The sequence below is a fragment of the Setaria italica genome, chromosome III, assembly GCF_000263155.2.
Source record: "Setaria italica strain Yugu1 chromosome III, Setaria_italica_v2.0, whole genome shotgun sequence".
NCBI classification, from domain to species: Eukaryota; Viridiplantae; Streptophyta; class Magnoliopsida; order Poales; family Poaceae; genus Setaria; species Setaria italica.
Window position 1 is genome coordinate 46,809,702 of NC_028452.1, and position 26,209 is coordinate 46,835,910.

Sequence of the window (26,209 nt, forward strand, 5' to 3'; positions counted from 1 at the left end):
TATTTATAAGTTAAAAAGGTTTGACTTAATTAGGATAAACCTAAAAGTTCTTCTATTTGGAACGAATTGAAGTGAGTACACCTATCTTGGACAACTCTTTTGTAGCTTGAAAGCAACTGTGTATGATGTGCACGGCTGCTTTACCCGAGCTAAGGAGATGCCGCATGTGATAATCTCCGTCTGACTACTCACTGATACGTACTAGAAGTCTGTTGAATGTAAACTTTCGTGCATACTTCTTCTACCGTCGCTGAAATATCCAACTGCTGCATTGCAACCGATTCTCTTATATTAACTATATATTGTGTCAGTAGTTCAAAGCTACCATTTTATTTACACAGCAGCAGAAGGCGACGTAGCCGAGCTTTAAAAATCATTAGGTATTTTTTCCATAAAGGAAGGTTTATTGATTCAAGATTGTTACATCGAGTTGATAAAAAAATCATTAGGTATTGGTAATCATAGATAATGGCGCTAAGTTAGTCCTTAAGGAAAATGATAGAATCCTATGGAACCCCAGCATATAGCCTGCTACTCTTTCTTCGCTCTTGCATCGCATAAGAATTCATTGAATGTGTTAACAACTTAACATGAAGGTAGCTTTTAAGAACATGCTGCATGTTAAATATTTATATATTGGCTTTTAAGAACACCCTAAAATCACTACCGAAAAACTTAGCATTTATCCCGAGACTTAGTACCGGCTGGTTTTTGATCTGTAAGCATTAGTATCAGGTCTAACGGTTAGTTCCCCAGTAGCGCCCTGTGAAACCCTTTAGTACTAGGTGAAGGCTGAAAGAAAGGAGGAAACGTGGTTGCCTATCTTGGCTCGCCACGATTACACGTTTATAAAGGGTGAAATTCACCAAGAGATTACATTGATATGGTTGTGATTATCTAGGACTAGTAGGCTTCATATATTTGAAATACAACAGGACATACCCTATCTCTAAGCAAATCTATCCACACTTGACCAGATCACAACCGCATAAGAACCATAGAGTCCGAACAGGTTACAAACATATCTTTTAACATCCTCTCTCAATCTAAACTTCTCTTCCTTTTGAGATTTAGATTGCTCTTGAATTCTTCTAGCTTACCAGCCGATACTGCTTTCGTGAATCCATCTGCAACTTGATCATGAGTAGACACAAAACGCACTTGCAATTGCTTCTTAGTTACCCTCTCTCGAACAAAATGAAAATCAATCTCAATATGCTTAGCCCGTGCATGAAAGACCGGATTAGCTGAAAGATAAGTGGCTCCTAAATTGTCACACCACAAAATTGGAGGTTGCACCAGCCGAATACCAAGCTCCAACAGCAAACCAAATTAACTCAACTGTAGCATTAGCCATAGATTTATACTCTGCTTCCGTACAAGATCTAGATGCAGTAGCCTGCTTTCTAGCACTCCAAGGAACAAGATTAGGACAAGAAAAATTGCAAAATCTCTAGTAGACTTTCTATCATCAACACTTCGAGCCCAATCAGCATCAGAGGAAGCACTCAAAACCATAGATCTTGATTTCTTAACATGTAACCCAATATTCAACGTAAATTGCACATAACAAAGAATTCTTTAACAACAATCCAATGAACTGAAGTTGGTGCATGCAGAAATTGACATACCTTATTAACCGAAAAAGCGAGATCTGGTCGAGTGAGAGTCAGATATTGCAAAGCTCCAACAATGCTTCTATAACGAGTGCTATCTTCCAGACCAAGCGGATGACCCTCAAAACTTGAGAGTTTTTCCGAGCTAGACAACGGAGTTGTAGAACCCTTGCACTTATTCATGCCAACACGCATTAAAAATTCTTGCGCATACTTTTCTTGAAAGAGTAACAAACCATCATTACTTCTTTGAACTTCAATACCCAAAAAATAATGCAAGTCACTAAGATCTTTTAAAGCAAAGTCCTTGCGCAGATCCAGTAATAAAGCTGAGATTGCTTCACTAGAAGAGCTAGTAACAATAATATCATCAACATATATGAGCATGTAAATAATTACTCTTGATTTTTGATAAATGAATAGTGATGTATCTGATTTTGACACAACAAAACCAACCACAATTAACTTAGTGCTCAATCTTGCATACCAGGCATGTGGAGCTTTCTTAAGACCATAAATTGCTTTATCAAGCCTGCACACCAGATGTGAGGCGCCATCTTTCTCAAAACCTGGAGGTTGTTTCATATAAACCTCCTCTTCCAGAACACCATGTAAAAACACATTCTGAACATCCAACTGTCGTAAGCACCACCCTCTAGATACTGCTAAAGACAAAATTAGCCTCACAGTAGCAATCTTGACATCTGGACTGAATGTGTCCTCGTAATCAATCCCATATCTTTGTCGAAAACCTTTCGCTACCAATCATGCCTTATATTGATCAATTGTTCCATCAACTTTCTTTTTGACTTTGAAAACCCATTTGCAGTCAATTAGATTACAACCATCCTTAGGCTCAACCAGATGCCATGTATTGTTTCTGAGCAATGCTATATATTCTTCTTGCATAGCTTGCTTTCATCGAGAATTACCAAGTGCTTCTTGCAAATTTTCTGGTTCACCAGTAGCACAAAAGTTTCCATATCGAATAGTCCCATTTGTAAATCTTTTGGGTTTGACAATACCATGTTGGAGACGAGTGCGCCGCTGCTCAAAATTTTGCTCGAATGCACCAAATCCAGCAGCCATAGAAGATCCAGGTGGTTCTGTTGCTGGCGCAGACGATGGCGTAGATGAAACTGCCTGCGGACGTGGCAGCGGTGGAGAAGCGGGCTCCACGCGCGCAGCGAACCAGTGCTTTCAAGCCCCCCACAAAGCCCCCCACGCGTCGTAGTGGGAGCGGCGGAGGTGGAACCAGACGCGTGCGCGGGCGAAGTGCTACGTTCAGGCCCACGCGTCGTGCTGGGAGCGGCGGAGGCAGGACCAGGCGTGAGTCCGGCTGGCGCAGAGGGGGCTCCAGGCGTGTGCGTGGGCGAAGCAGCACGCGTCGCACTGGGATTAGCGGCAGTGGGGACAGGCAGATCCGGATCAGCTGTGGCCGGATGTGCAACGCTAGAACCAGAAGCGTATACTCCTTTTCCCCCTCCAATTTGCTCCAAATTTTCTGAAGTAAGTTCCTGCACAGAACCAATGATCTCACAAGAACCGTTAGGTAAATTAGCATCAGTAGGCACACAACTTACACCCCATAGCTAAGCAAATGTGGAGGCAAAAGAAAGATCTCTTTATGGAGTTGGGCGCTAGCATTAGGATTGAGATGAGCAAAGGGGAAGAATTCTTCATCAAAGACGACATCCCTAGAGATGTTAGATGTAGATGCGACCAGACGAGATGTCAAGACACTTAAACCCCTTGTGCATAGCACTATAACCTAGGAAGGTGCACCTAGTGGAGTGAAAAGCAAGCTTGCGTTAGTTGTATGGGCGCAAATTAGGCCAACAAGCACAACCAAACACTCGAAGAGACTTATAATCAGGTGTCTCGTGAAGAAGATGAGTGACAGGAACCTCATAATTAATGACTTTGCTGGGAGAAGATTAATGAGGTAGGTTGCAGTTAGAAAGGCATGATCCCAATACTTTAGGGGCATAGATGCATTAGCAAGAAGAGTGAGGCCAACCTCAACTATATGACGATATTTTTCATTTGACCACGCCATTTTGTTTGTGAGCATGAGGACAAGAAACACGATGGGTGATGCCTATGCGTTGGAAGAAGGAATTTAGCTTCTCATATTCACCTCCCCAATTCGACTGCATGGATTTGATTTTGCGGTTGAATTTTCTCTCAACGAGTTGTTGGAAGTCATGGAAGACTTGAAAGATATCAGATTTTTTCTTTAGTAAATAGATCCAAGTGTACTTGCTGAAATCATCGATGAAGCTAACATAATAGTTGTGGTGCCCAACAGACACAGGAGCTGGTCCCCAGACATAAAAAAAAATCAAGTGGAAATTACTATGTGATATAGGATAGGGCAACTGATGGCTCTTGGCCATCTGACAAGAATTACAAATAGACTGCGAAGTTTTATCACTAGTACAAGAAAGTTTATTTACATTAATAACTTTCTCTACGATAGAAAAGCTGGATGACCAAGCCTACTATGCCAGCGAGTAGCTGAAGGAGTAATGGCCGAAAAAACTTGTTTTCTGGAATCTTTTGGAGCTATGCGTGATCCTAGGGGATAGAGGCCTCCTCGGGATCTACCTTGATGAATGATTTTCTTCATTTGCTGGTCCTTTATGCAAAAGAAATTTGAATGAAATTCTAAGTAAGCATTATTATCTCAAGCTAGTTTGTGAACAGATACTAGATTCTTGCTAGCACTAGGAACATGAAGAATATTTTTTAGGATAATATTTTTGCTAGGGGTATGTAAAGTTGTATGACCAATGTTGCTAATTTTCATACCTGCTCCATTGGCCGTATGCACTTGATCACACCCATTATATTGGTCATGGACGGTCGTCTTTGCAAGCTCACTAGTGACATGATCCGACGCCCCACTGTCGATGTACCAGTTTGTGTCATATCCATAGCCAGTAGTAGCTGCCCCTGCAGTCTTCTGATTTTGTTGATCCTCATTGTCGTCATATCTATACCGATTTGCTTCATGTCCTGCTTTCTTGCAAATCTGACATACAATCTTAACATTGCAAAGCTTGATCGAGTTGTTTTGGCCAAAGTTACTATTGTTATTGCCACGGTTTGGTCCACCGCGACCACCATAGCTACGACCACGGCCACGGTTGCCATGACCACAGCCACGACCACCATAATTATTGCCATAGCCGCCGCATCCTCGACCAGCCATATTTGCTGACGACTGAAACTGCCACCCTCTTGATACATCTCCATGCGTTGATCATAGGTAAGAAATTGGGAGTACAAATCACTCAAAGAAAGATCAGCCCGACCAAGCATAGAAGACACAAAGGGATTGTAATCAAAATCAAGACCATTCAAAATAAAGTGAATCATCTCATCGTCATCTATGAATTTCCCAACTGTGGCCAATTCATCCTTAAACGAGCACATCTTAGTGAAGTAAGCTGAGGTCAACATATTACCCTTCTTCGTCGTAGATAGTAGAACACGCAGATTTGCAATCCGCGCCTTGGAGTGCGCCGAGAACATCCTCTCAAGCGCCTCCCATGCCTCTGCTGTTGTCATCGTTGTTGCCACCGGTGCTAACGCATCCTTGGTGAGAGAATTCAGTAGGTAGCTCAGAACCTACTGATCTTTTGCAACCCTGGAGTCGTACTTGACGTTGTGGACGATCTCCTTCTTGCCATCCGCCTTGACCACCTCCACGGTTTTGGGCGGCACAGGGTTAGATCCATCTAGGATCCCCATAAGTTGAGCTTCTTGTATAGCAGGAAGAAATTGGTCCTTCCATAGTAGATAGTTGTCACGGGTCAATTTCTCGGAGACAAGCCCGAGAACCGGCACCGACGTACTGGAGGAAGTTGACGCCATGCTTCTAGTTTTTTTTTGTTTTTTTTCTTCTTTGCCCAGAAGCTTTTGGCGCAAGCTGTTGCTGACGCAAAAGAAAAATTCCTGTCGCCTGAATTTGTTGACGGCGCAGGCTTGCTGACCGGAAAAAGATTCCTGTCGCCCGAAGTGGAAAAAATTCCTGTCACCGGAACTTGCTTCTGTCGCAGAATTCGCGAGGTTGGTATGTTGGTATGTTTAGGAAAAGTATGATGTGATTACCATGAAAGAAAGGAGAAAACGTGGTTGCCTATCTTTGCTCGCCACGGTTACACGTTTATAAAGGGAGAAATTCACCAAGAGATTTACATTGATACCTAGGACTAGTTGGCTTCATATATTTGAAATACAGCTGGACATACCCTATCTCTAAGCAAACCTATCCACACTTGACCAGAGCACAACCGCACAAGGACCATAGAGTCCGAACAGGTTACAAACATATCCTTTAACAGAGGCTTCATCCGGTACTAGTGGTCACCCATTAGTACCGGATGAAGCCTCCAACCGATACTAATGTGCCTGAAGGTCTTTAGTACCAGGTGGAGGTTTCACCTGGTACTAATTGGCAACTTTTAGTACTGATTGAAGCCTCCAACCGGTACTAACTGCCTGTCGGATTTAGTAGCCCAGCAGTCCACCAGGGGGTTATCCAAGTGGTTGATTTGTAGGTGGAGGGGATTGTGAAATGAAGAACTCAAAGGTGATCATGAGAACACGAAAGACACAAGGGTTTTAGACAGATTCGGGCCTCCGGAGAGTAATACCCTGCGTCCTATATGCTGGTAGTTTGTATTGCTTGAGAGTTAATGCTAGATTGATGGGATGGGATGCCCTCGGGAGGCGTCCTTAGCCGCCTTATATAGGTTGACGACCTAGAGTTATAATCGTTTGAATCTAATCTAGTCGGTTGTTATATGATAAGCAATATGAGTCGGATTACAACATGTATCCCGTAATATCTAGGCTGATTTGAATCGTCCAGCCTCCTTGACTTGTGCTCTAAGTATCTTCATATCCTTGGCCCGCACGTTCTGGTTGGCTGAGCCCACTTGCCAGGGCCGACCAGTATCCTGGTTGGTAGGGACCTATGAGGTACCCATATCCCTCAAGCTCTCGAGCGATGTGTAGGCGAACAGGAACCTGAGGACATCACAGTGAAGCTTGGAATGTGGTCGGCTGAAACTACGATGGCGTCATAGTGATGGAGAGGCTGCGTAGTGCTCAAAAAGAAGAAAATCCGAGCGAACGCAGAGCCATACATGCAGAGCAAAGTTGAGTGCCGAGTTGGTGGATGGGGGACATCCAGTAAGTCGAAGCGAAGGACATGGAGGGTGTCGGAAGACGCACTCCATATGGAGTAGCCCCCGAGCATTGAAGCGATTAGTATAATCGGTCCAATGGTCAAAGAAGAAAAATTTGATCCTGAAAGTAAGCCCAAGTGCCTGAACACAAAGATAGGTGAAACCACATAGGCCTGCCGACCAGAAATAGGCGCTCAGCCCCCAAGGATAAGGACTGGCGGAGCCATGGAGGCACGCCGACCAGAAAGAGGTGCCTAGCCCCTGAGGACGAGGACTGACAGAGCCATGAAGGCACGTTGACCTGAAATAGGCGCCCAGCCCCTGAGCATGAGCACGAGGACTGGCGAAGCCATGGAGGCACGCTGACCAGAAATAGGCACTCAGCCCCCAAGTACGAGGACTGGCGGAGCCACGGAGGCACGCCGTCCTGAAGTAGGAGCCCAGCCCCTGAGTACGAGGACTGGCGGAGCCACGGAGACACACCGACCTGAAGTAGGTGTCCAACCCCTAAGTACGAGGACAGGCGGAGCCATGGAGGCACGTCGACTTGAAGTAAGCGCCCAGCTCCTGAGCGTGGGAGCTGGACGAGTCGTGGAAGTACGTTGAGTCACCTCCCGCCCCGAGCTAGATTAGGTCGGCTAGGCAACGGGAAGCACACCGAGTCGTCTGCGGCACCCAGCCCCCGAGCTTGGGAGCCAGACGAGTCATGGAAGCACATCGAGTCGCCTCCCGTCCCGAGCTAGAGAGGTCGGCCGGGCGACGGGAGGCACGCTGAGTCGTCTGCGGCGCTCAGCCCCCGAGCCTGGGAGCTGGATGAGTCGTGGAAGCACGTCGAGTTGCCTCCCGCCCCGAGCCATGATGCTATTTTTTTTACATGTTTCAGTTTCAATTTACCCCACACGGCTTTCTCTTTAGCCCTTGGGTATGGCAGGACCAAGACCAGCCTCAAGATCTCTGGCCTCATTGGTATCGATCCTGTCGCTGGCCAAGACAAGTCCTCACAAGTCTCACCCAAGATCCTCACCTACGAGCGCTCCTCTTTGGACATAGCCATGCCGGTCTTGGTCATCGGCACCGGGCTGAGCGAACAGAAGAGGCACGAGCTCCTCCCTGGCTCTGCCTGTGCCCCAAAAGATGTCAACCACCGGGAGTTCTACAGGGAGTGCAAGCCACCCTGCTACCACTTCGTGACTAGGGACTATGGGCATCTGGACATGCTGGATGATGAATATGCAGCAGCACTCTTCAGGTATTTCTGCAAGGAGGGGAAGAACTGCAAGGAGATCATGAGGAGAAGCGTTGCTGGGATCATGGTCGCCTTCTTGAAAGCCGTGCTTTCTGGAGAAGACGGTGATCTTAGGGTCATAGTGAAAGATCCTGGGCTTGCTCCAGCCAAACTCAATCCAGTTGAGTACCGTTTGGCATGAGCAGCAGGAACAGGATCATGACTCACATGGAGTCATGCAACAGTCAAATGCTTGAATAAGTTGTATGTGTGTTGCTACGTCCAACTGATATAATGAACTAAATAAAACTGCCAAGCCTTTGATCTGTATGTTGTTGGATCTTTGCCATGTCTTTTTTTTGTGAAAAGGGATATTTGCCGCGTCTGTGTACTGTGTTGGTATATGAAAATAAATAATTCCACTTGTAATAATGACTGCTAAATTGCAACACTGTCACATTTTGACCAAAATTTTTGCAAACTTTATATACTTCAACTACCAATAGTTTTTAAGGTATTTATAAATCAAATGTGTAGATTTTCAAAGTATAGTTTCATATACTTATAAATATATTCTAATCAGAAAAATAATGATCAAAGTTAAAAACTTGAGTAAAAAAGTCAACAATGTCCCGTGTTGCCGCCATCTGCAAACAACTCACATGTATATCATTTCCTTAGCACAATGCTCAACAGGGAGCCACCGAAATATTAATGAATACAGAAACTGCAGTAAAAATAGTCAGAAAGGGCACGTCATCTGCAAAATATACCACGACAGTGACAACATTCAGAGAATGTGGCATTGGCGTTACCACTGAAACATAACCGAACAGGATAGAAAGGAGGATTTTGCAAATCCCGTTTAACATATGCTCTGTATGTGAGTATTTACAGAAGTATATACAGCCAAATTGACTGGGAGCTTCAGAGCATCAGTAGTACTAAAATGAGTGAATGCAACTGAGCAGAAATGCTACTGCACTGCACTGTTATAGCGCCAAGAAGTGACTTGAGTTTCTAGCTGATGAACCTACTACATACTACAACCAATGATCTGAATAAAATGCACGTATTAGTCCAAGACTGTCAGGAAACAAGGGACCAGCTTTGCTTGCTGAACGTTGCTCGGCGCACAACCTGGTTCAGAATCGTCAGATACAAATATCACAATTCACAACCGGCCGGCATGAACAGCAGGAACTGGAAACCAAGAACAACTCGGAAGCAGAGTGCGGAACGACCAGAACGGCAGAGCCAGACACAAGCACACCACTGAAAAGCACTGAATGCAGCCTTGATACCACATCCAAAAGGAAACTGATAAAAGATAGGAAGATTGCACAAGCGTCAGGTTGTAGTGCTTGAGTGCAGTCCCAATGCAGATACTAGTGGTGTTCTAGTGCACATGCACCGCCAAAACTCTATTATGCCTACCATTCCACATGCCAAATTGGCCGAGCATGAGGTTAGAGATGGTGATGTCTCGGATAGGGTCGGGGTTTGGTGCAGCCATGAACTAAAATCACCAAGAAAAAAAAACCTTCACATCGATGCAAGATTTATCACTAGGAAATAACACAATAAAAGGTGCACGCTACTTGCCTCCTCCTTCACGATTTGCCATGACCTGGATGAAACTGCTTCACCGACTGAACCAAATCACACGACGAATTGTTGAAAACCACAGAACAGCATAGGTATCATCAAATTCGACCTACAACTAGCTGCCATGATGGGCAAAAAAGCAAAAGTGGAGTCTCCCAAATCCATCGTTGCGGCTCGATCCATCGGCGTGGAGAATGTTCTCAGTAGTTACATGCTGTGAGGGAGACCAAACTCTCGAAGTAAGGCACAACGTATTGTAAAAGGTCTTGCGATTGTCCCACGTACTTGCTTCCGTCGGGTCGCGTGTACAAGTCCACCATTTTCTCTCGAGTGTTGTTCGGAACGGAGCACCAGAACAGGTGGTTGTACGAGTACTCTCCAGCCGCTCTGAACAACATCTTGCCCCCATCGGAGATCACCGGCCTCGAGTAGTAGATGAGATTGGGATCTGGGTGGAGATCAATGCGGCAATGCAACGACCACTGCAGCTCATCATGCCTATCATCTGCTAGCCAGACATGGAAGGACGCCTCTGCAGCAGCGTGGACGTAGCACAGCTTCCCGTCCAGGTCCACCATCTCGTGGACGCTGAGATGGTCACGGCCGACCGGAGGGCGTGACACCACGGCGAACGTCCTGCCCTGCAGGCTGAACCGCATCAGTCGTGGCTTCGGCACGTCAGAATGCCAGTAGAAGGCGCGCCGCGTGCACATTGGCATCAGAATCCCGACGGCGTGCGGCGGGTCTTGGGTGAGCTCCCAGGAGCCGGCGCCGATCGTGAACACCTCCTGGCCGATGTCGTAGTCCTGAGAGTACTCGCCAGTGACGTTGTTGAAGGACTTCTCGCCGTACGCCCTGTAGAAGTACCTGCCAACGACGTAGCAGTTGCGCCATCGGTCGAAGCCAAGAGCCACCGGCGGGACCAGCAGGTCTCTATCCTGTAGCTCGGCGTTATGTCTGCCGAGCGGCAGCGCGACGAACTCTCCGGTGGCCGGGTTGCAGACGAACACCCTGTCCGTGGCCGTGGCGATCGCGACCAAGCCGTCGCAGTGCGTTGGTGCGATGCGGCGCGTGATGCCTTCCGGCCACGCCTTCTCGAAGATGAGCTCGGTCTCGGTGGTGCCTGGCGCCGGTGCCGGTGGGAGCATGAGGCGGTGGAAGCTGATCTCCGTGGAAGTGGCGTAGTCGTCGAGAGGGTCTACCTCGCGAGGGACGGCAAGCACGGAAGGAGGCCTCGTGCGGGACAGCTCGAGGTGGCGGCGGACGAAGCTAGCGCCGGTGATGCCGGCGCGCCAGGAGCGGCGGAAACACCCGCAGCCACTGCCGGAACCAGTAGAGATGCCGAGTGTATTCCATCGGGTACTCAGCAAACCTCTGGTTTACCGAGTGCTCTTAAAAAATACTCGGCAAATGAAATGCACTCGGTAAAAACAGTATTTGCTGAGTGTCCTATATCAGACACTTAGCAAACAACAAGATGACACTCGGCAATAAATTGACACTCAGCAACAAGATATTATGTGATCGGCACGCGTGACGGCTGTCCGAATGGCGTGCCGGCTGTTAGCACTTTGCCGAGTATCCGTTAGTGACACTTGGCAAAGTGGTAAAGTGCTACTTTGCCGAGTGTTTTTCCTCGGCACTCGGCAAAAATATAAGTTTGCCGGGTGTTTTTTAGCACTCGGCAAAACTAAATTTTTTTCCTCTTCTGCCCTCCAAACTTTTTCAACTCTCCACATACAACATGTGGTACTACATGCTAAAAGTTGGTATATTTCTCGATCTGTTTGCTAGCGGGCGAGGGACTTGGCGGGGAGGCGGACCAGGACCTCGTAGATCAGCACATCGTCCAGGATGGCGGCGCACCTCTCCGGGCGCAACATGCTAGATTGGATACTTAATTCTTGATCGAGTTAGGGCACCTGTATGCGTAACGTGGGAGATAGTTTTGATTTTTTCCTCAAAACTATCTATTGGGGGTTTTACTAAAAGTTTATTTCACCAAAATCATATCACCTCATAGCAGATCCCTGACAATAAACTCCCCAATACTTCAAATCTGACAACGTCAGCACATGTAGGCGCCTCATTCCACACGCAAAGTGTAGCTCTGTAGGGTAACTCCCGTTGAGAGGTGTACACAAATACGTAGTCGATGCATTGCCTGCATGCGGAAAACAAGTCAGAAAATAATTAGAAAAGTGACTTAGCTTGATTCATGGATGAATTTCGACGAAGCCGTGTCGATTGTTGATGAAGCCAACTAGTCAGAGTTGATTCCGACTAGTTGTTGATCACGTGGAACCTGTCCTCGACAAGTTTTCTAGTCCAGACAAGGAGTCAAAGTAGACCGTCCCCGGCTAGTTTTCTAGTCGAGACGAGTAGTCGAAGTAGACCGTTCTCGACTAGTTTTCCAGTCAAGACGAGTAGTCGAAGTAGACCATCGGCGACTTGATTATTTGCCTCAATCTGTGTGTGACTTGATTGATGAGCCGTATGCAGCAGCCTGCAGTGGAAACCGACTTGGTGTTTGATTGCAATGCAGAGCGCATCAATTCTATCTCAACATAGATTTGTCTGCTCAGAACTCCGACTCAGTGAATTGTGTCTTGTCGAGTAGATTGATCTTGATGATGAGGTCATTCAAGATCGCCCGATGATCTCAACGATCTCCCTATTGGGGATAGATCCCTAGTACCCGCAAGGAAGGAAGAAAATGAACTCCTACTAGGATTCCCCTGTAATTCTACTAGGACTCATATCATGTACTCCTATTAGGACTCCTCCTTGTAACCGACTAGTAATTCTACCCCCTAGAGTATATAAGGGAGGGCAGGGATACCTAGATCGGCAGGCTGAGAATCGTCACCAATAGCCTACAACTAGGCTACTCAATACCAAGCACAGGGTGCAATATACAACACTCTAAACAGGACGCAGGGCATTACGATACTCTGACGGCCCGAACCTATATAAATCCGTGTCTTGTGACCTCACTTTTACCTTCAAGTTTCAGGTCCGTCGATCCCCCGCCAACAAATCAAGTACCTCAGGTACTCCCTCGGTAGGTTGCTGGGTATAAAACACCAACAACTAGCGCGTCAGGTAGGGGTGATCGTCAAAATCATCGGGCGAGCTTGAAGGACCTCATCTTCAAAAATCAATTTACTCGATGAGATGCAAGTCACCGAGTTCCGATTCGAAACAAGTCGCCGAGGTCCAATTCGCAGCAGAGTCGAGAAGCTTGTTTTCCAATTCTATCCGCAGAAGCCGCCAGTGCCGAGACAGAATCCAAAATGGAATCTCACTACGTTCCATGTCCAAGTCAAGACGGAATCTGAATCAGAGTCGAACCGCATGTAACAACATGCGCATCTGTTTCGGCTTGAAATTCAATTCAAGAAAAATTGCTATGCGGGCAAGGAAGATGTACCAAGGAAGCTACCATGTACATCAACGATCGTACCAAACAAGATTTCAACTCACGCGGCAACACCTACAATTGGCAAGCTAACACGCCAGCGACAATCTCGACTACTTCGACTACTTGTCTCGATTAGAGAACTAGCTGAGGGCGAGCCTCACACTGTTAACAACTAGTTGGAATCAACTCTGACTAGGTGGCGACAACCAACAGCCAGCAACGTCGACCTCACCATGACGAACGATAACCCGTCGACGGCTACTTCGACTACCTTGCCAACATCCAGTCGCCGACAACTACTTCAACTTCGCGAGGACGTTTGGTGACCCGCGGATGACTACTTCGACTACTCGTCTCGACTAGTTACTAGTCGAGTATGACTACTTCGACTCCTCGTCTCGACTACTTCGATGGGCGACTCACCGACGACTACTTCGACTACGCCATGACACTCATCGACGACTACTTTGACTACCCATCTCGACAAAGAAAATTAATCGGGGCAAACTTCGCACCATCAACAACTAGTCGGAATCGACTCCGACTAGTCGGTTTCATCAACAACCATTGTGGTTTCATCGATGACTGCCACGGCTTCGTCGACAATCGTCCACGAATCAAGCTAAGTCACTTTTTCTAATTATTTTCCAGCTTACTTTCCGCTTGCGCACAACATGCGCTCTACTCGTCGGAGGGTAGCAAACTTTTGCGCACAACACGCGCTCTACTCACCGGAGGACAGCAAACTCTTGCGCGCAATCACGTAGTCTCTTTTATCGCAATGTCAACTACTCATTTTTGTCTTCTTTTAAGGTCACTAATCTTCTCGAGCAGAACACGCCTTAATTCGTAAAAGCCTCGGGTGCACCTATCACGCCTAAATGCTAGAACACGTTCACGTGAAAGCTCTCAGCTATGCAAACAGTACTTCCAATACGCGTATACGAGACGAAGATCTCACACACGCAATGGCAATGGCTAAACGGGAACTGAGAGCCTAAACGTAATAGGCTAACTATTCGGGAAGAATATGACCGAAATAAGAGCATGACACATAATATTGATCACTGAATAAATTTTAACAGTTGCAATAACCTACAAAAATGCTACATAATGTACGCATCTTTTCTTTCAGATCAAGCTTCAGCAACGACACTTCAGGACGCTAAGCGTACCTCCAACGGCACAGCTAGTTCCCAAACTCAAGGGCTAAGCACCAATTACTACTCGGAATATCTCCAATGGCTCAGCTAGCTTCCAAGCTCGGGGGCTAAGCGCCAATAACTACTCAACGTGGCTTACACAGCTCCCCTGGCGCATAAGCTCGGGGGCTCGACACCGCAAAACTACTCGGATGATGACTTGCGTGAAGATTCAAGACCCTCGGATTGATTATTCAATCGTTCCAAGGCTTAGGGGCTGATAAGCTACACCCAACAATTAAATTTTTCAAAGTGAAAGAATAAGATTCAAGATTTTGACCCTCAGCCTAATTCTACGATTCAACCTAAGGCTCGGGGGCTACTCCATATAGAGTGTGATTTTCGTCACCCTCCATATATGAAGATTACAATATTAAGATGATCATGGCTTTGAGCACACCATAGCCTCATGGCAGCTTTGAGAAACTTTGAAGATTCAACTGGATAAAGTACTCGAAGAGCATCAAAACTACTCGGCGAGGATCTTAAAACTACTCGAAGACTGCTGCATTCGACTATGAGGCGCTCGGGAGCTTGTCGGGGATAGATCCCCAGTACCCACAAGGAAGAAAGAAGATAAACTTCTACTAGGATTCCCCTGTAATCCTACTAGGACTCGTACCATGTACTCCTATTAGAACTCCTTCTTGTAACCGACTAGTAATCATGCCCCCTAAAGTATATAAGGGAGGGCTGGGGTACCTAGATCAGCAGGCTGAGAACCGTCACCAATAGCCTACAACTAGGCTACTCAACACCAAGCGTAGGGCACAATATACAACACCCCAAACAGGACGTAAGGCATTACGCTACTCTGGCGGCCCAAACTTCTATAAATCCGTATCTTGCATCCTCACTTTTACCTTCAAGTTTCAGGTTCGGCGATCCCCCACAGACAAATCGACTACCTCGGGTACTCCCTCAATAGGTTGCCGGGTATAAAACACTGACACTCCCCTACCTAGCATGCCAGATGTCAGTGTTTTATACCGACAACCTACCGAGAGGGTCCCCGAGGTAGTAGATTGGTTGGTGGGGAATCGCCAGACCTGGAACTTGAAGGTAAAAGTAAGGACACAAGATACGGATTTATACAAGTTCGGGCCACCAGAGTAGTGTAATACCCTACATCCTGTTTGGGGTGTGATATATTGCACCCTGCACTTGGGTGTTGTTTGGTGTTGAACCTCTTGGTGGTTCTGTAGGAGTTTTGAGCTATGTTGTCTCTGCCAATCTAGGGACCTCTGCCCTCCTTTATATACTTCAGGGGGCAGGATTACTAGCTGATTACAAGGTAAGAGTCCTAGTAGGATTACATGGTATGAGTTCTAGTAGGATTACAGGGGAATTCTAATAGGAGTCTACCTTCTTCCTTCCTTGCGGGTACTGGGGATCTATCCCCAACATGTGCAGGAAGCTCTAGCTTTTGATTGGCAACGGTAAACCATTCCTTGTGCCAATTTTTGTTGGACTCCTTCAATTCTAGGTCAAAGTACTCGGCTACTCTCTTTGCCAGCAGCGAAAACCCACAACCGCTGACTACCCTCGGTTTTCCCCTTGTCAACACGATTTTTAGTTGATATAGATAATGCCAGAGGTCGAAGTGGGAGGAAATGCCGAGGTAGGCTTCACACAGATGAATGTACATGGCTACATCCAAAATCGAATTGGGGTTCGGATGTACTAGTTCAATCTTGTAGTAGTGGAGAAGACCCCTGAAGAAATCTCCGCAGGGGATTCCGAATCCCCGCTCGAAGAACAATGCAAAGATGATGATATCTTCGCTCAAATACTCCTGCCCGGCTGTCGCCTTCCAATCCAGCAACACCTTGGGACCAAGGAGGCCTCGATCGACGAGCGCTTGGAGTCGCTCCTCCATCATCACTGATTTCATCCAGTAGGTGGATGGATCTGGTGCTTGTTCCACTGCCATCTCTTGGGTTTTTACTCCTTGTGATTTGGACCTAATCACAGTGAGGCTCTTGACTCGCATGCAGTGGTGCGGCGACTAGCTTAGACGGTGGTGATGAAGCGCTCGTGAGCAGATTCAATGACGCAGCGGCGCAACCTAGGGTTCACTGGCGTGGTAGCATTGCGCTTGTGTGTGCTGTGGCAGCAGTGCAAATGGTAAATGACAGATGGAATCATGCCTCTTCGGCTTTTAATGACACTGACGGCGTAACCCTAGCAACGAAATGCAGAATCTGTGGTCCTGCCATTTCGGTGCACGTGCGTGGGACAGAATTTGTGGGTTTTCGGTTGGACTAAACGGTGTGCCTCCGCGGCTCCGCCAGTCCTCGTACTCGGGGGCTGGATGCCTATTTCAGGTCGGCGTGCTTCTGTGGCTCTGCCAGTTCTCGTACTCGAGGGTTGGATGCCTATTCAAGTTGGCATGCCTCCGCGGCTTCGCCACTTCTCGTACTCGGGGGCTGGATGTCTATTTTAGATCGGCGTGCCTCTATGGCTCTGCCAGTCCTCGTACTCGGGGGCTGGATGCCTACTTCAAGTCGGTGTATCTCTGCGGCTCCGCCAGTCCTCGTACTGGAGGGTAGGATGCCCAATTCGGATACTAGTGCCCCCGTGGTTCTGCTTTTCTACACATTCAGATGATGGGGCACTTGCTTGTCTACAACTTTATTTTTCTATCGTTGGTGCATGTTACAAATATCTGCGGCAACTCTAAGATAGTTGGTGTCCCTGGATACCGACTAAGAAGCTACAATACAAAACAATTACAAGCAATACTTCACAAATCATGGCATCTTCGAAAAGCTCGCTGGATGAACAACGCAGCTTCATCACGAGGATTCTTCCAACATCATTACCTCCCGACTTCATCGAAGAGACTGCAAAGGGAAGGAGCATCCAAATTTTCCTCACGAGAATTCTTCTCGCATCAAGCTTGAAGATAGTTGCTACAAGCATCAAAGATTACAAGCTTCCAACCTACGAGTGATACTCTTTGGGCCATGGCTCTTGGTGATGAGCAACCGAGTTGCTAGCTTATTTATAGCAAGATAGCTAGGATTCAACCAAGGTGCAATAGTGAATTCGTGAACACGTACGACAAGCCTCCTCTGATCAGATAAGCGATATTCCGGCCAAAGGGAATTTTGCAGTTATTCAGATGGTGTAGTATTCTCGTGGACAGGTATCTTTGTCAAGTTCCCCTCGTCGCACCAGTCCTTACCCTTAAGGGTTGGATGATTATTTCTGGTCGGCATGCCTCCGTGGCTCCGCTAATCCTTGTGCTCGGGCACTAGGACTTATTCTTGGGATGAAGACATTTTATTTGATCATTGGACCGATTATTCTAATCACTTCAAAACTTGGGGGCTACTCCAAATGGAGTGCATCTTGCGACGCCCTCCATGTTCTTCGCTCTGACCTGTTGGACACTCGGCATCCACCAGCTCGGCGCTCGACTTCACTCTGCGCGTATGGCTCTACGTTTTTTTCGGATTTTTCTTCTTTTTGAGCCCTGCGCAGCCTCTCCATCACTATGACGACACTACGCCTTCAGCTGACCACTTCACAAGCTTTGCCGTGGTACCTTTAGCTTCTATTCGCCTACACATTGCTAAGGGGCTTGAGAAATATGGTTACCCTATGGGTCCCCACCAACCAGGGTACTGATCGGTTCTGACAAGTGGGCCGGCCCGACTAGAACATGCGGACCAAGGATATGAAGATACTTAGCATACAAGGAAAGCCAAGGTGAACCAAATAAGTCCAAACATTGCGGGACTCTATCTGTAAACCGATCTAAATTACTTTCCCTGTAATAACCGACTAGGATAGATTCAAACCAACTTATAACCCTCGGTCGCCAGCCTATATAAGGCGGCCAGGGCACCTCTCAAGGATAATCACATCAATCAGCCCCCAAATCAATCTATTTGCACCAGAACAAAGCAATACAAACCGCCGACACAGGACATAGAGTATTACTCTCCAAAGGCTCAAACCTGTCTAAATCCTTCGTGTTCTTATGATCATCCTCGAGTTTTTGTCTCGCAATCCCCTTTGCCTACAAATAAACCACTTGGGTAATCCCTTGGTGGACTGCTGGACCTCAAAATCTGACACGGACTGATGTCAGTTGCTAATTTGGTGTTAAGGATATCATGGCTATCATCAAATTCGACCCACACAAATCTAGCTGGCCATAGGCAAAAATGGAGTCTCCCAAACCATCATTTTGGCTCGTTCCATCAGCTTCCGTCCTGCGATTGGCTCATGCACTTGCTTCCGTCCGGTCGCTCGTACTGCACCTCGTGATGCAAGTCCACCGCTTCTTGCTGAGCTTCGTTCGTCATGGTGCCCCAGAACAGGTAGGAGCACTTGCCCACCACTGCTAACAACATCTTGCTCCCAACGGAGATAACCGGCCTCATGTAGTGGATGATATCGGGATCGTCCGGCGGGTAGAGGAGCTCAATGCGGAACTGCAACGACCACTGCAGCTCAGGCCTGTCGTCTGCCAGCCAGACATGGAACGCCGCCGCCTCTGCGCCGGCGTGGGCGTTGCACAGCCTCCCGTCCAGGTCCGCCATGTCGTCGTGGGGGCTCCATCCGGCCGGAGGGCGTGGCACCACCGCGAACGTCCTGTCCCGCAGGCCGAACCAAATCAGAAGTGGCTCTTCGACGGCGTGCCAGTAGAAGGCCTGCCGTGTGCATACAGGCCTTTGAACTCCGGCGGCGTGCGGCGGGCATTCGGTGGCCTCCCAGGAGTCGCCGGCGCCGAGCGTGAAGACCTCGTGGCCGACGGTGCAGTCCTGCGACCACTCGCCGGTGGCCTCGTCGAAGGATACCTCACCGAAGTTCCGGTAGAAGTACCTGGCAACGAGGTAGCGGTTGCGCCATTGGTCGAAGCCTAGCGCCACCGGCAGGACCAGCATCTCGCTAGATGTAGTAGCTCGTTATGGCTGCCGAGCGGCAGCGCGACGAACTCTCTTGTTGCCGGGTTGCAGACGAACACCCTGTGATTCGTGGCCGTGGCGATCGCGACCAAACCGTCGCGGTGCGTCGGTATGATAAGGCGCGTGATGCCCTCCGGCCACGCCTTCTCGAAGATGAGCTCGGTGCCAATGGTGCCCAGCGCCTGTTCTGGCGGTGGTAGGAGGAGGCGGTGGAAGCTGATCTCACCGGACGTCGTCGCGTAGGCGTCGTGCGGGTCGACCTCGCGGGGTATGGCAAGCACGGAGGGTGGGCTGGAGCGGGACAGCTCGAGGTGGCGGTGGACGAAGGCGGCGCCGGCGATCCCGTCGCGCCACGAGCGGCAGACGCACCTGCAGGGCGCCAGGGGCTTGGCGGGGAGGTGGACCACCAGACCTCGGAGATGAGCAGGTCGTCCGGGATGGCGGCGGCCAAGGTCCGGCGGCGCTTCTCGTCGGAGCCGAGCATCCTGCCAGATCGGAGATGCATCTTTTTTTTTAGGAAACAGGCTCGGAGCTGCATCTTGATCGAGTTCTTCGATGGATGTTTCTTCTCTATTAATTAATAAGCCCGGCAATTTCTGCCGGGTCCGCAATTTAAAAAAAAAGTTCTTGGATGGATCGAGGTGCATGCGGTGCTTGGGAGTATTTATCATGGAGGCGCGCTGTGCCCGCAGCGTCGAATCGATTCCGAGTCCGATTCTCATCCTCGTCTTGGAATCCGAGTAGGTTTTAGCTCCTTTGTGTCTCGTCATCTCGTGTGATGACGGTGGCCGGCCGATCCGTGGCCACTCGCTGAATCAGCACGCCCTGCAGCTTCTCTTCCGTCTTCCATGTCGAGGGCCTCGATCGGTGGTGTCAGAAGTCAGCTCCAACTGCGGAAAGAAGCTGATGTGCAAGCAAATGGGCCTCTCAGAGGTAAATGGGCCAGGCGGGCCAGTGTACTTTCACGATAATTGTTGAGAGAAACAAGCCATCATCCTCTGCTGTCCATCTCTGCTCCGTTCTTGCTAACCCAATTCAGTTCTCATCGATCGATCTTGTTGCTGTCATCTGAGTAGCTAACAGGTGGATAGCCGGCCAAGCGACGTCACTCGGAGAACTGACGTTTTCCTAGTAGTAGGAATCATAAGGCGCAAAAGGGAATGAGGGTGATGGATGCTGATACGTATAAAAAATTCGTCAGTGATGTGTGTCATCACATACATGATTTTGATTTCCAGTACAGGTCGGCTTTTTCCTGTTTGTGATGTTTCCACGTCGCTAATGGCACTTCTAATCCACGATCGAGCTCCACCAAGAACTCAACACGAAAGCAGCTGCCAAGCCGCATGAGGAGCTAGCCACTAGCTAAGGCAACCTTTCATCACACCCTCCTATTCACTTTGACACCGTGTTCACAATTCAGTTTCTCTATGAAGGGAGGGTCTTCACATCCGAAGATGCTAAAGCCAGTCCACGCTCTATATGAAGCCACGGTGGGTCGATGACCGGCAAGCGAGCCATCAAGCCATTGATGTCTTCTCAGTGTGTGTGGACCAAGGTTTTTTTTTTTTGATGAAACAGGAGGGGAAAGACCCCTGCTGGTTATATATTATATATAAAAGAGAAAAAGAACAAACAAAAAGTGTAAACGGTTCAAGAAACAAAGAAAGAGAGAAAAAAGATCATAAAGATTACAGAGTATGTTCTAGCCATTCTATCATCGGTTGTTTCCATTCCTCTTTTACGCGAAGCATAACCTGCGTAAAGATAACTTTGAATCTCGACATGGCATTATGGACCGATGGAGTGATGCCCTGAAAAATCCAGTCATTCCTTTCCATCCAAATACACCAGCTCATGAGAATAATGACCTCCATGAAGAAACTGACTTGCAGTTGAATTTTGAAGCTATTTAGGATATTATAGGGCTCTTGTGTCAAATCTGCAAACAGGCTAATATTGATCCAACATTCTTGCGCAAAGGGACATTCCAAGATAAGATGAAATAAAGTTTCTTCTATGTTATGCATGCATAAGACACAGAAGTAAGAAGGCAACTCCATATGCTTCCTTCGAAGAACATTCCGTGTACTCAATCTGTCTTTAAGAAGTAACCAGAAAAAGAACTTGTGTTTGCTTTGGCATTTAGATTTCCAAAGCCATCGAAAAACTGGATGAACATGCTGATGTCCCATTAGTGTCCGATATGCTTTGGATGAGGAGAAATGCTGATTGCCCCAAATATATGTCCAGCTGTCTTGCTCTTCATTTGTGGAAATAAATTCCAAATCAGCAGCCAATTGTAACAATTGATCCATAGCCAGCGAAGTTAGGGGCAGGGTGAAGAGTTGTTGTAAATCTGTTAGCACATATGCCTGCCTGACAGATATGTCATCCTTTCTAGTAAAAGAGTATAGTTGTGGATATTCTTGGGCAGGAATCTTATTGTTCCACAGGTCATGCCAAAGTAAACATGTGAGCCCAGTGCCTACTGTTACTGTCGCTAAACCTTTAAATTTAGCAATGAGCTTGACAATGTCTCTCCACCAAAAAGAACCTTTTCTTATTCGTCCTGGCAGCCTACCAGCATCATAATGTTTCTCCCAAATCAGATGAACCCATGGAATATCTGCGTGATTGAAGAATTTGTGTAAATATTTCAAAAGGAGAGCTTCATTTTGTGTTCTGAGATTCAAAACACCAAGGCCACCCTCTTTCTTTGGCCGGCATACCAGGTCCCAGGCAGCTTTTGGTGGTTGCCTATTATTGATATCAGATTTTCGCCAAAGACAACACTTTCTGTATTTATCCACCTGTTTGTACACCGTCTTATGCAGTAAGAATGTGCACATATGAAACATGGGCATAGCTGTGAAAATAGAATTTGTTAACTGAAGCCTCCCTGCATCTGATAAGAAATTGGACGTGGCTACTAATCTTCTCTCACATCTGGATACCATTGGAAGAAATTCTTCAATCCTGGGTTTAGTGAGGCCCAAAGGTAACCCTAGGTAAGTAAAAGGCAAACCACCTGTAGCACAGCCAAATGTTTGTGATAAGAGCTGCAATCTGTCTTCTGTAACATTAATAGGCACCATCATGGATTTAGAGAAGTTTATTTTGAGACCAGTGGATACTGCACAATTCTGCAGAAGTTGTTTCAAGTGTAGGATCTGAATGGGGCAGCCCTCCATAACTATAAGAGTATCATCGGCATATTGTAAGATGGGGAAATCCTGACTGTATGTCAAAGGGATAGGGAGGTGTAAAAGACCTTGCTCCTTTGAAAAATTAATAATAGATTGTAGAAGATCTGCTCCCAAAACAAACAGAAGAGGAGATAAGGGATCCCCTTGACGAACTCCTCTTTTACAACTGAATCTTTTGCCAGGAACACCATTGAGAAGAATGGAAGATGTGCCTGATCCAAATATCTGCTCCATCCACTGGATCCATTTACTTCCAAAACCTTTCTGTTGCATGATTGAGAGCATAGCTTTGTGTTCAATTTTGTCAAAGGGCTTCTCAAAGTCAAGCTTAAGAATGATTATCTCCTTTCTGGATTTGTGGCATAAGTGAAGGTACTCAAAGGCCCAGGCTAAGCAGTCTTGTATGGTTCTTGTTTTAATGAAACCATATTGATTTGCATGAATAAGTGATTGTAATACCTTTTGTAGCCTGTTAGCCAAAAGCTTTGTTATAATCTTCATGGATGTATTTAGGAGAGAAATTGGCCTGTAATCTGTGACTTTTGCTGCTCCATCAATTTTAGCAATTAGTGTGATATATGATCCATTTATGCTTCGTAAACAGACATTGCCAGAATGAAATGCTTCACACAGAGAATAGAAATCCTGTTTTATTATGTGCCAACAGCTCTTTATGAAATTGGTATTAAACCCATCCGGACCAGGTGCCTTGTCATTTGGTAGGTTATAAACTACAGAGTCAATTTCGTCATGTGAAAAAGGTTCCTCAAGCTGGCTTAAGTTGGCAGAAGGTTGTATGAGCTCTTGCAGGTCGAAGGTCATGGAGCTATACTCAGAGGTACCCAATCTTTCCTTAAAAGCTTCCCATAGAATTGACTCCTTCACTTGATGATGATACTGGGGAGTTCCAGATGTGTCCTCTAGGGACCTAATGTAGCTTTTTCTATGCTTGATGGTTGCATTTGCATGAAAGAATTTTGTGGACTCATCCCCAAATTTTACCCACTTAATGGAGCCTCTCTGTTTCCAGTATATATTTTGCTGTTTCAGAAGGTCTTGCAAATGTTCCTGTAAAAGTACTTTGAAATTCCATTCCATGAGGGTTAAATCCCTGTATTCTTCAATCAATTCCATGAAAAATAAAGACAACTTCACATTTGAGATCAGACCCTTAAGGCTTGACAGTTGAGAATTCCATGTTCTTAGAACCCTTCTGAGGTTTTTGAATTTTTTGGTGATAGCTTTAGCTTTATCAGATTCTTGAACCGGCACTGACCACCCATGTGAGACAACATCCATGAATTGATCATGTTCCAGCCAATAATTCTCAAACCTGAAAATGTTGCCCTTTGGAATATCTGTCCTGACATGGATGACACAAGGTGAGTGATCTGACGTTTCCATCACCAAGGAATAGGCCGTTGTGTTTGGGTGACTAAGAGTCCAAGAAGCAGAAGTAAAGAACCAGTCCAGATGCTCCAACAGCGGTACCTGTTTCTTGTTGGTCCAAGTGTATTGTTTGGATTTTAGTGGAATTTCCACTAAGCCCAAAGTGTTAATGGCATCATTGAACATGAACATGTCACTATAATTACCACCTGGTTTATTCCTATTAGATGGATCCCGAATGAGATTGAAGTCCCCCACTACCAACCAGTCATAGTCATCAGGCATTCGGATGTGTTTGAACCATTGAATGAAGGCTATTTTCCCTTCCCCAGTACAAGGACCATAAATGTTCGTGAGAACCCATTCCCAATCAGTAAGGTGTGAAGTAAGCTTAACTGAGATAGCAAACTGATTCATGAAAATTAGTTCCCCATAGAACACAGATAATTTCCAGATTATTGCAATCCCACCAGAGGCCCCTTGTGACGGTAAAAACTCATACTTATCAAAGGCTTGGGGACATAACTTTTTAATAAATAACAAATCTAGCGATTCCCTCTTTGTTTCTTGGATGCAAATGATGTCGCAATTGCTGTCAGAAATTTTGTCTTTAACTGAATACCATTTCTTTTCTGAATTTATACCCCTTACATTCCAGCACAAAATCTTGCAATCTCGTTTGTTATGAGAAGAGTTCATCAATATATATAGAGATAGAGAAACATCTACAATACTGTAAAGGTATCATCAGTACAAGGACACAAAAGTGAAACTGGACCGATAACAAATGGGTCCACCACAAATAACATAGTATATGAAGTTTGTTTCTTCCTAACAAAATGAAACACTTAGCCATCTGTTGAAAGGCACTATTTTTTGGGCTTTTTCTTCTGATCTTTTGTGGCATCATCATCTTCTGCGCTCTTGTCAGATTTTTTCTTCAGAGCCTTCCTTCCACCAGGGGGGCTACATTCTTCTTTTTGTTGAGGCCAGCTACTGACAGCTTTGAGGGTTCAATCCTGCAGAAGGTTTCTCCGAGGTTGCGAATTACTGATTGGGATAAGAAAGGAGGTTGAGCAGAGCATCCAATGCAGTTCTTATCCTTGCACCCAGAATTTTTGAAGCCTTTGTTGTGTTTTGCTATCCTTGTACTCCTCCTTAGGTCCTCATCAGACAGAGTGGTACCTGCTTTATCCTGTGTTAACTGGCCACCATATCGGCCTGCTGCAACAAAGACTTAGACCATGGGCCTGTAGAAGATGCCACCTTCTTGATGAGCCCCTGAACAGGTGTAGCAGGTGAAGCAGACTGTGTGGTATTGGGAGAGGCTGTAGCAGATTTATCCACCAAGGCCGGTGGAGTAGTCGAGGAACTGGCCAGATGTGATTTTTCAATCCCTTCAAATAAATTTTTTTTCCTTTATCATCCACTGTCTTGTGTTCTGTCATAGATGCAGAGCAATCAGGCACATCTGTGTTGGGGCATCTGGGTGGGATGGAGAATTGTAATACTTGGTCATATTCAAGGCATTTTAGCGCTGGAGAAGATAGAAACTCCTTGGCCCACACAAAATTACTGGGGTTTATCAGCTGTGCCATAAAGAAGGATGCCCAGGACATGGGTATCTCTACCTTGGGTTCATCAGACCCAGAAGAGAAATTTCTTGCCCACTGTCTATAAAATTCAGCACTCAGTTTAGGCTGAAAAAGACTTTCCCTCTAAGCAAAGACAGGATCCTGATCAGGCTGGAGAAATTCAACATAACCAAGCTGCATGACATCATTGTATCCTTCCTCTTGGTGAACACCTTGATCCTGATTGATGTCCATGAGATCATTTTCATTTATCTCATCTTGCACCATATGAATGGGTTGACCATTATCCTGAGGAATAAACACTTCCACTTGTACAGGCTCCACTTGTGCAAGCTGTCCAGCCACCTGCTGAATTGGAACAATCTCATTATCAGAGTTATCTGAGCCTTCAATAACCTGAGTATTATAATCTGCATGGGGTTCTTCCACTATATCATCATGTGGCTGCTCATTATTCTCAATGCCCCCCAAATCATCAGCAATAGCCATGTTCAAATCAATATTAAGGAGTCCTGGAGCATTATCAGCAGCTGCATTGTTAGCAAGAATGGGTGCAGGAAGAGCCTGAATAATAGGGACATCTGGAGCTTCATGGGCTTCTTGAGGACCAATGAAAGGCCCATCCCCTTCTGCTTGTGGTCCATCTGGCCAGAGACACCATTGTGGAGCCTGCTCCTAATTAACTAGCTGATTAGGCACATTAGGATTATTGGCTGCATTAGCTGAGGGCTGACCATAACCAAAGAAATCAAATAAAGTAGGCTCCACATCATCTGGCGGCTGTCCCTCATCAGCAGGTCCCCCACCTAACATCCTGT

The 26,209-nt window shown here is 46.6% G+C and overlaps 3 protein-coding genes across 3 annotated transcripts; 1 reads left to right on the forward strand and 2 right to left on the reverse strand.

Moving 5' to 3' along the window:
• Positions 1-6,807: 6,807 nt before the first annotated feature.
• On the forward strand, positions 6,808-8,244 carry LOC101773232 (chlorophyllase-1). Its single transcript, XM_012844599.1, has 2 exons — positions 6,808-6,821; positions 7,701-8,244. Exons 1-2 carry the CDS (start codon positions 6,808-6,810, stop codon positions 8,242-8,244), a joined length of 558 nt encoding a protein of 185 aa, XP_012700053.1.
• Positions 8,245-9,850: 1,606 nt separating this feature from the next.
• On the reverse strand, positions 9,851-11,533 carry LOC101773643 (F-box/LRR-repeat/kelch-repeat protein At1g09650). Its single transcript, XM_012844600.1, has 2 exons — positions 11,457-11,533; positions 9,851-10,970 (listed from the first exon to the last, which is right to left on the reverse strand). Exons 1-2 carry the CDS (start codon positions 11,531-11,533, stop codon positions 9,851-9,853), a joined length of 1,197 nt encoding a protein of 398 aa, XP_012700054.1.
• A 6,957-nt stretch (positions 11,534-18,490) lies between these two features.
• Positions 18,491-19,682, reverse strand: LOC101774048. Its single transcript, XM_004964079.1, has 3 exons — positions 19,606-19,682; positions 19,172-19,567; positions 18,491-19,115 (listed from the first exon to the last, which is right to left on the reverse strand). Exons 1-3 carry the CDS (start codon positions 19,680-19,682, stop codon positions 18,491-18,493), a joined length of 1,098 nt encoding a protein of 365 aa, XP_004964136.1.
• Positions 19,683-26,209: the final 6,527 nt, after the last annotated feature.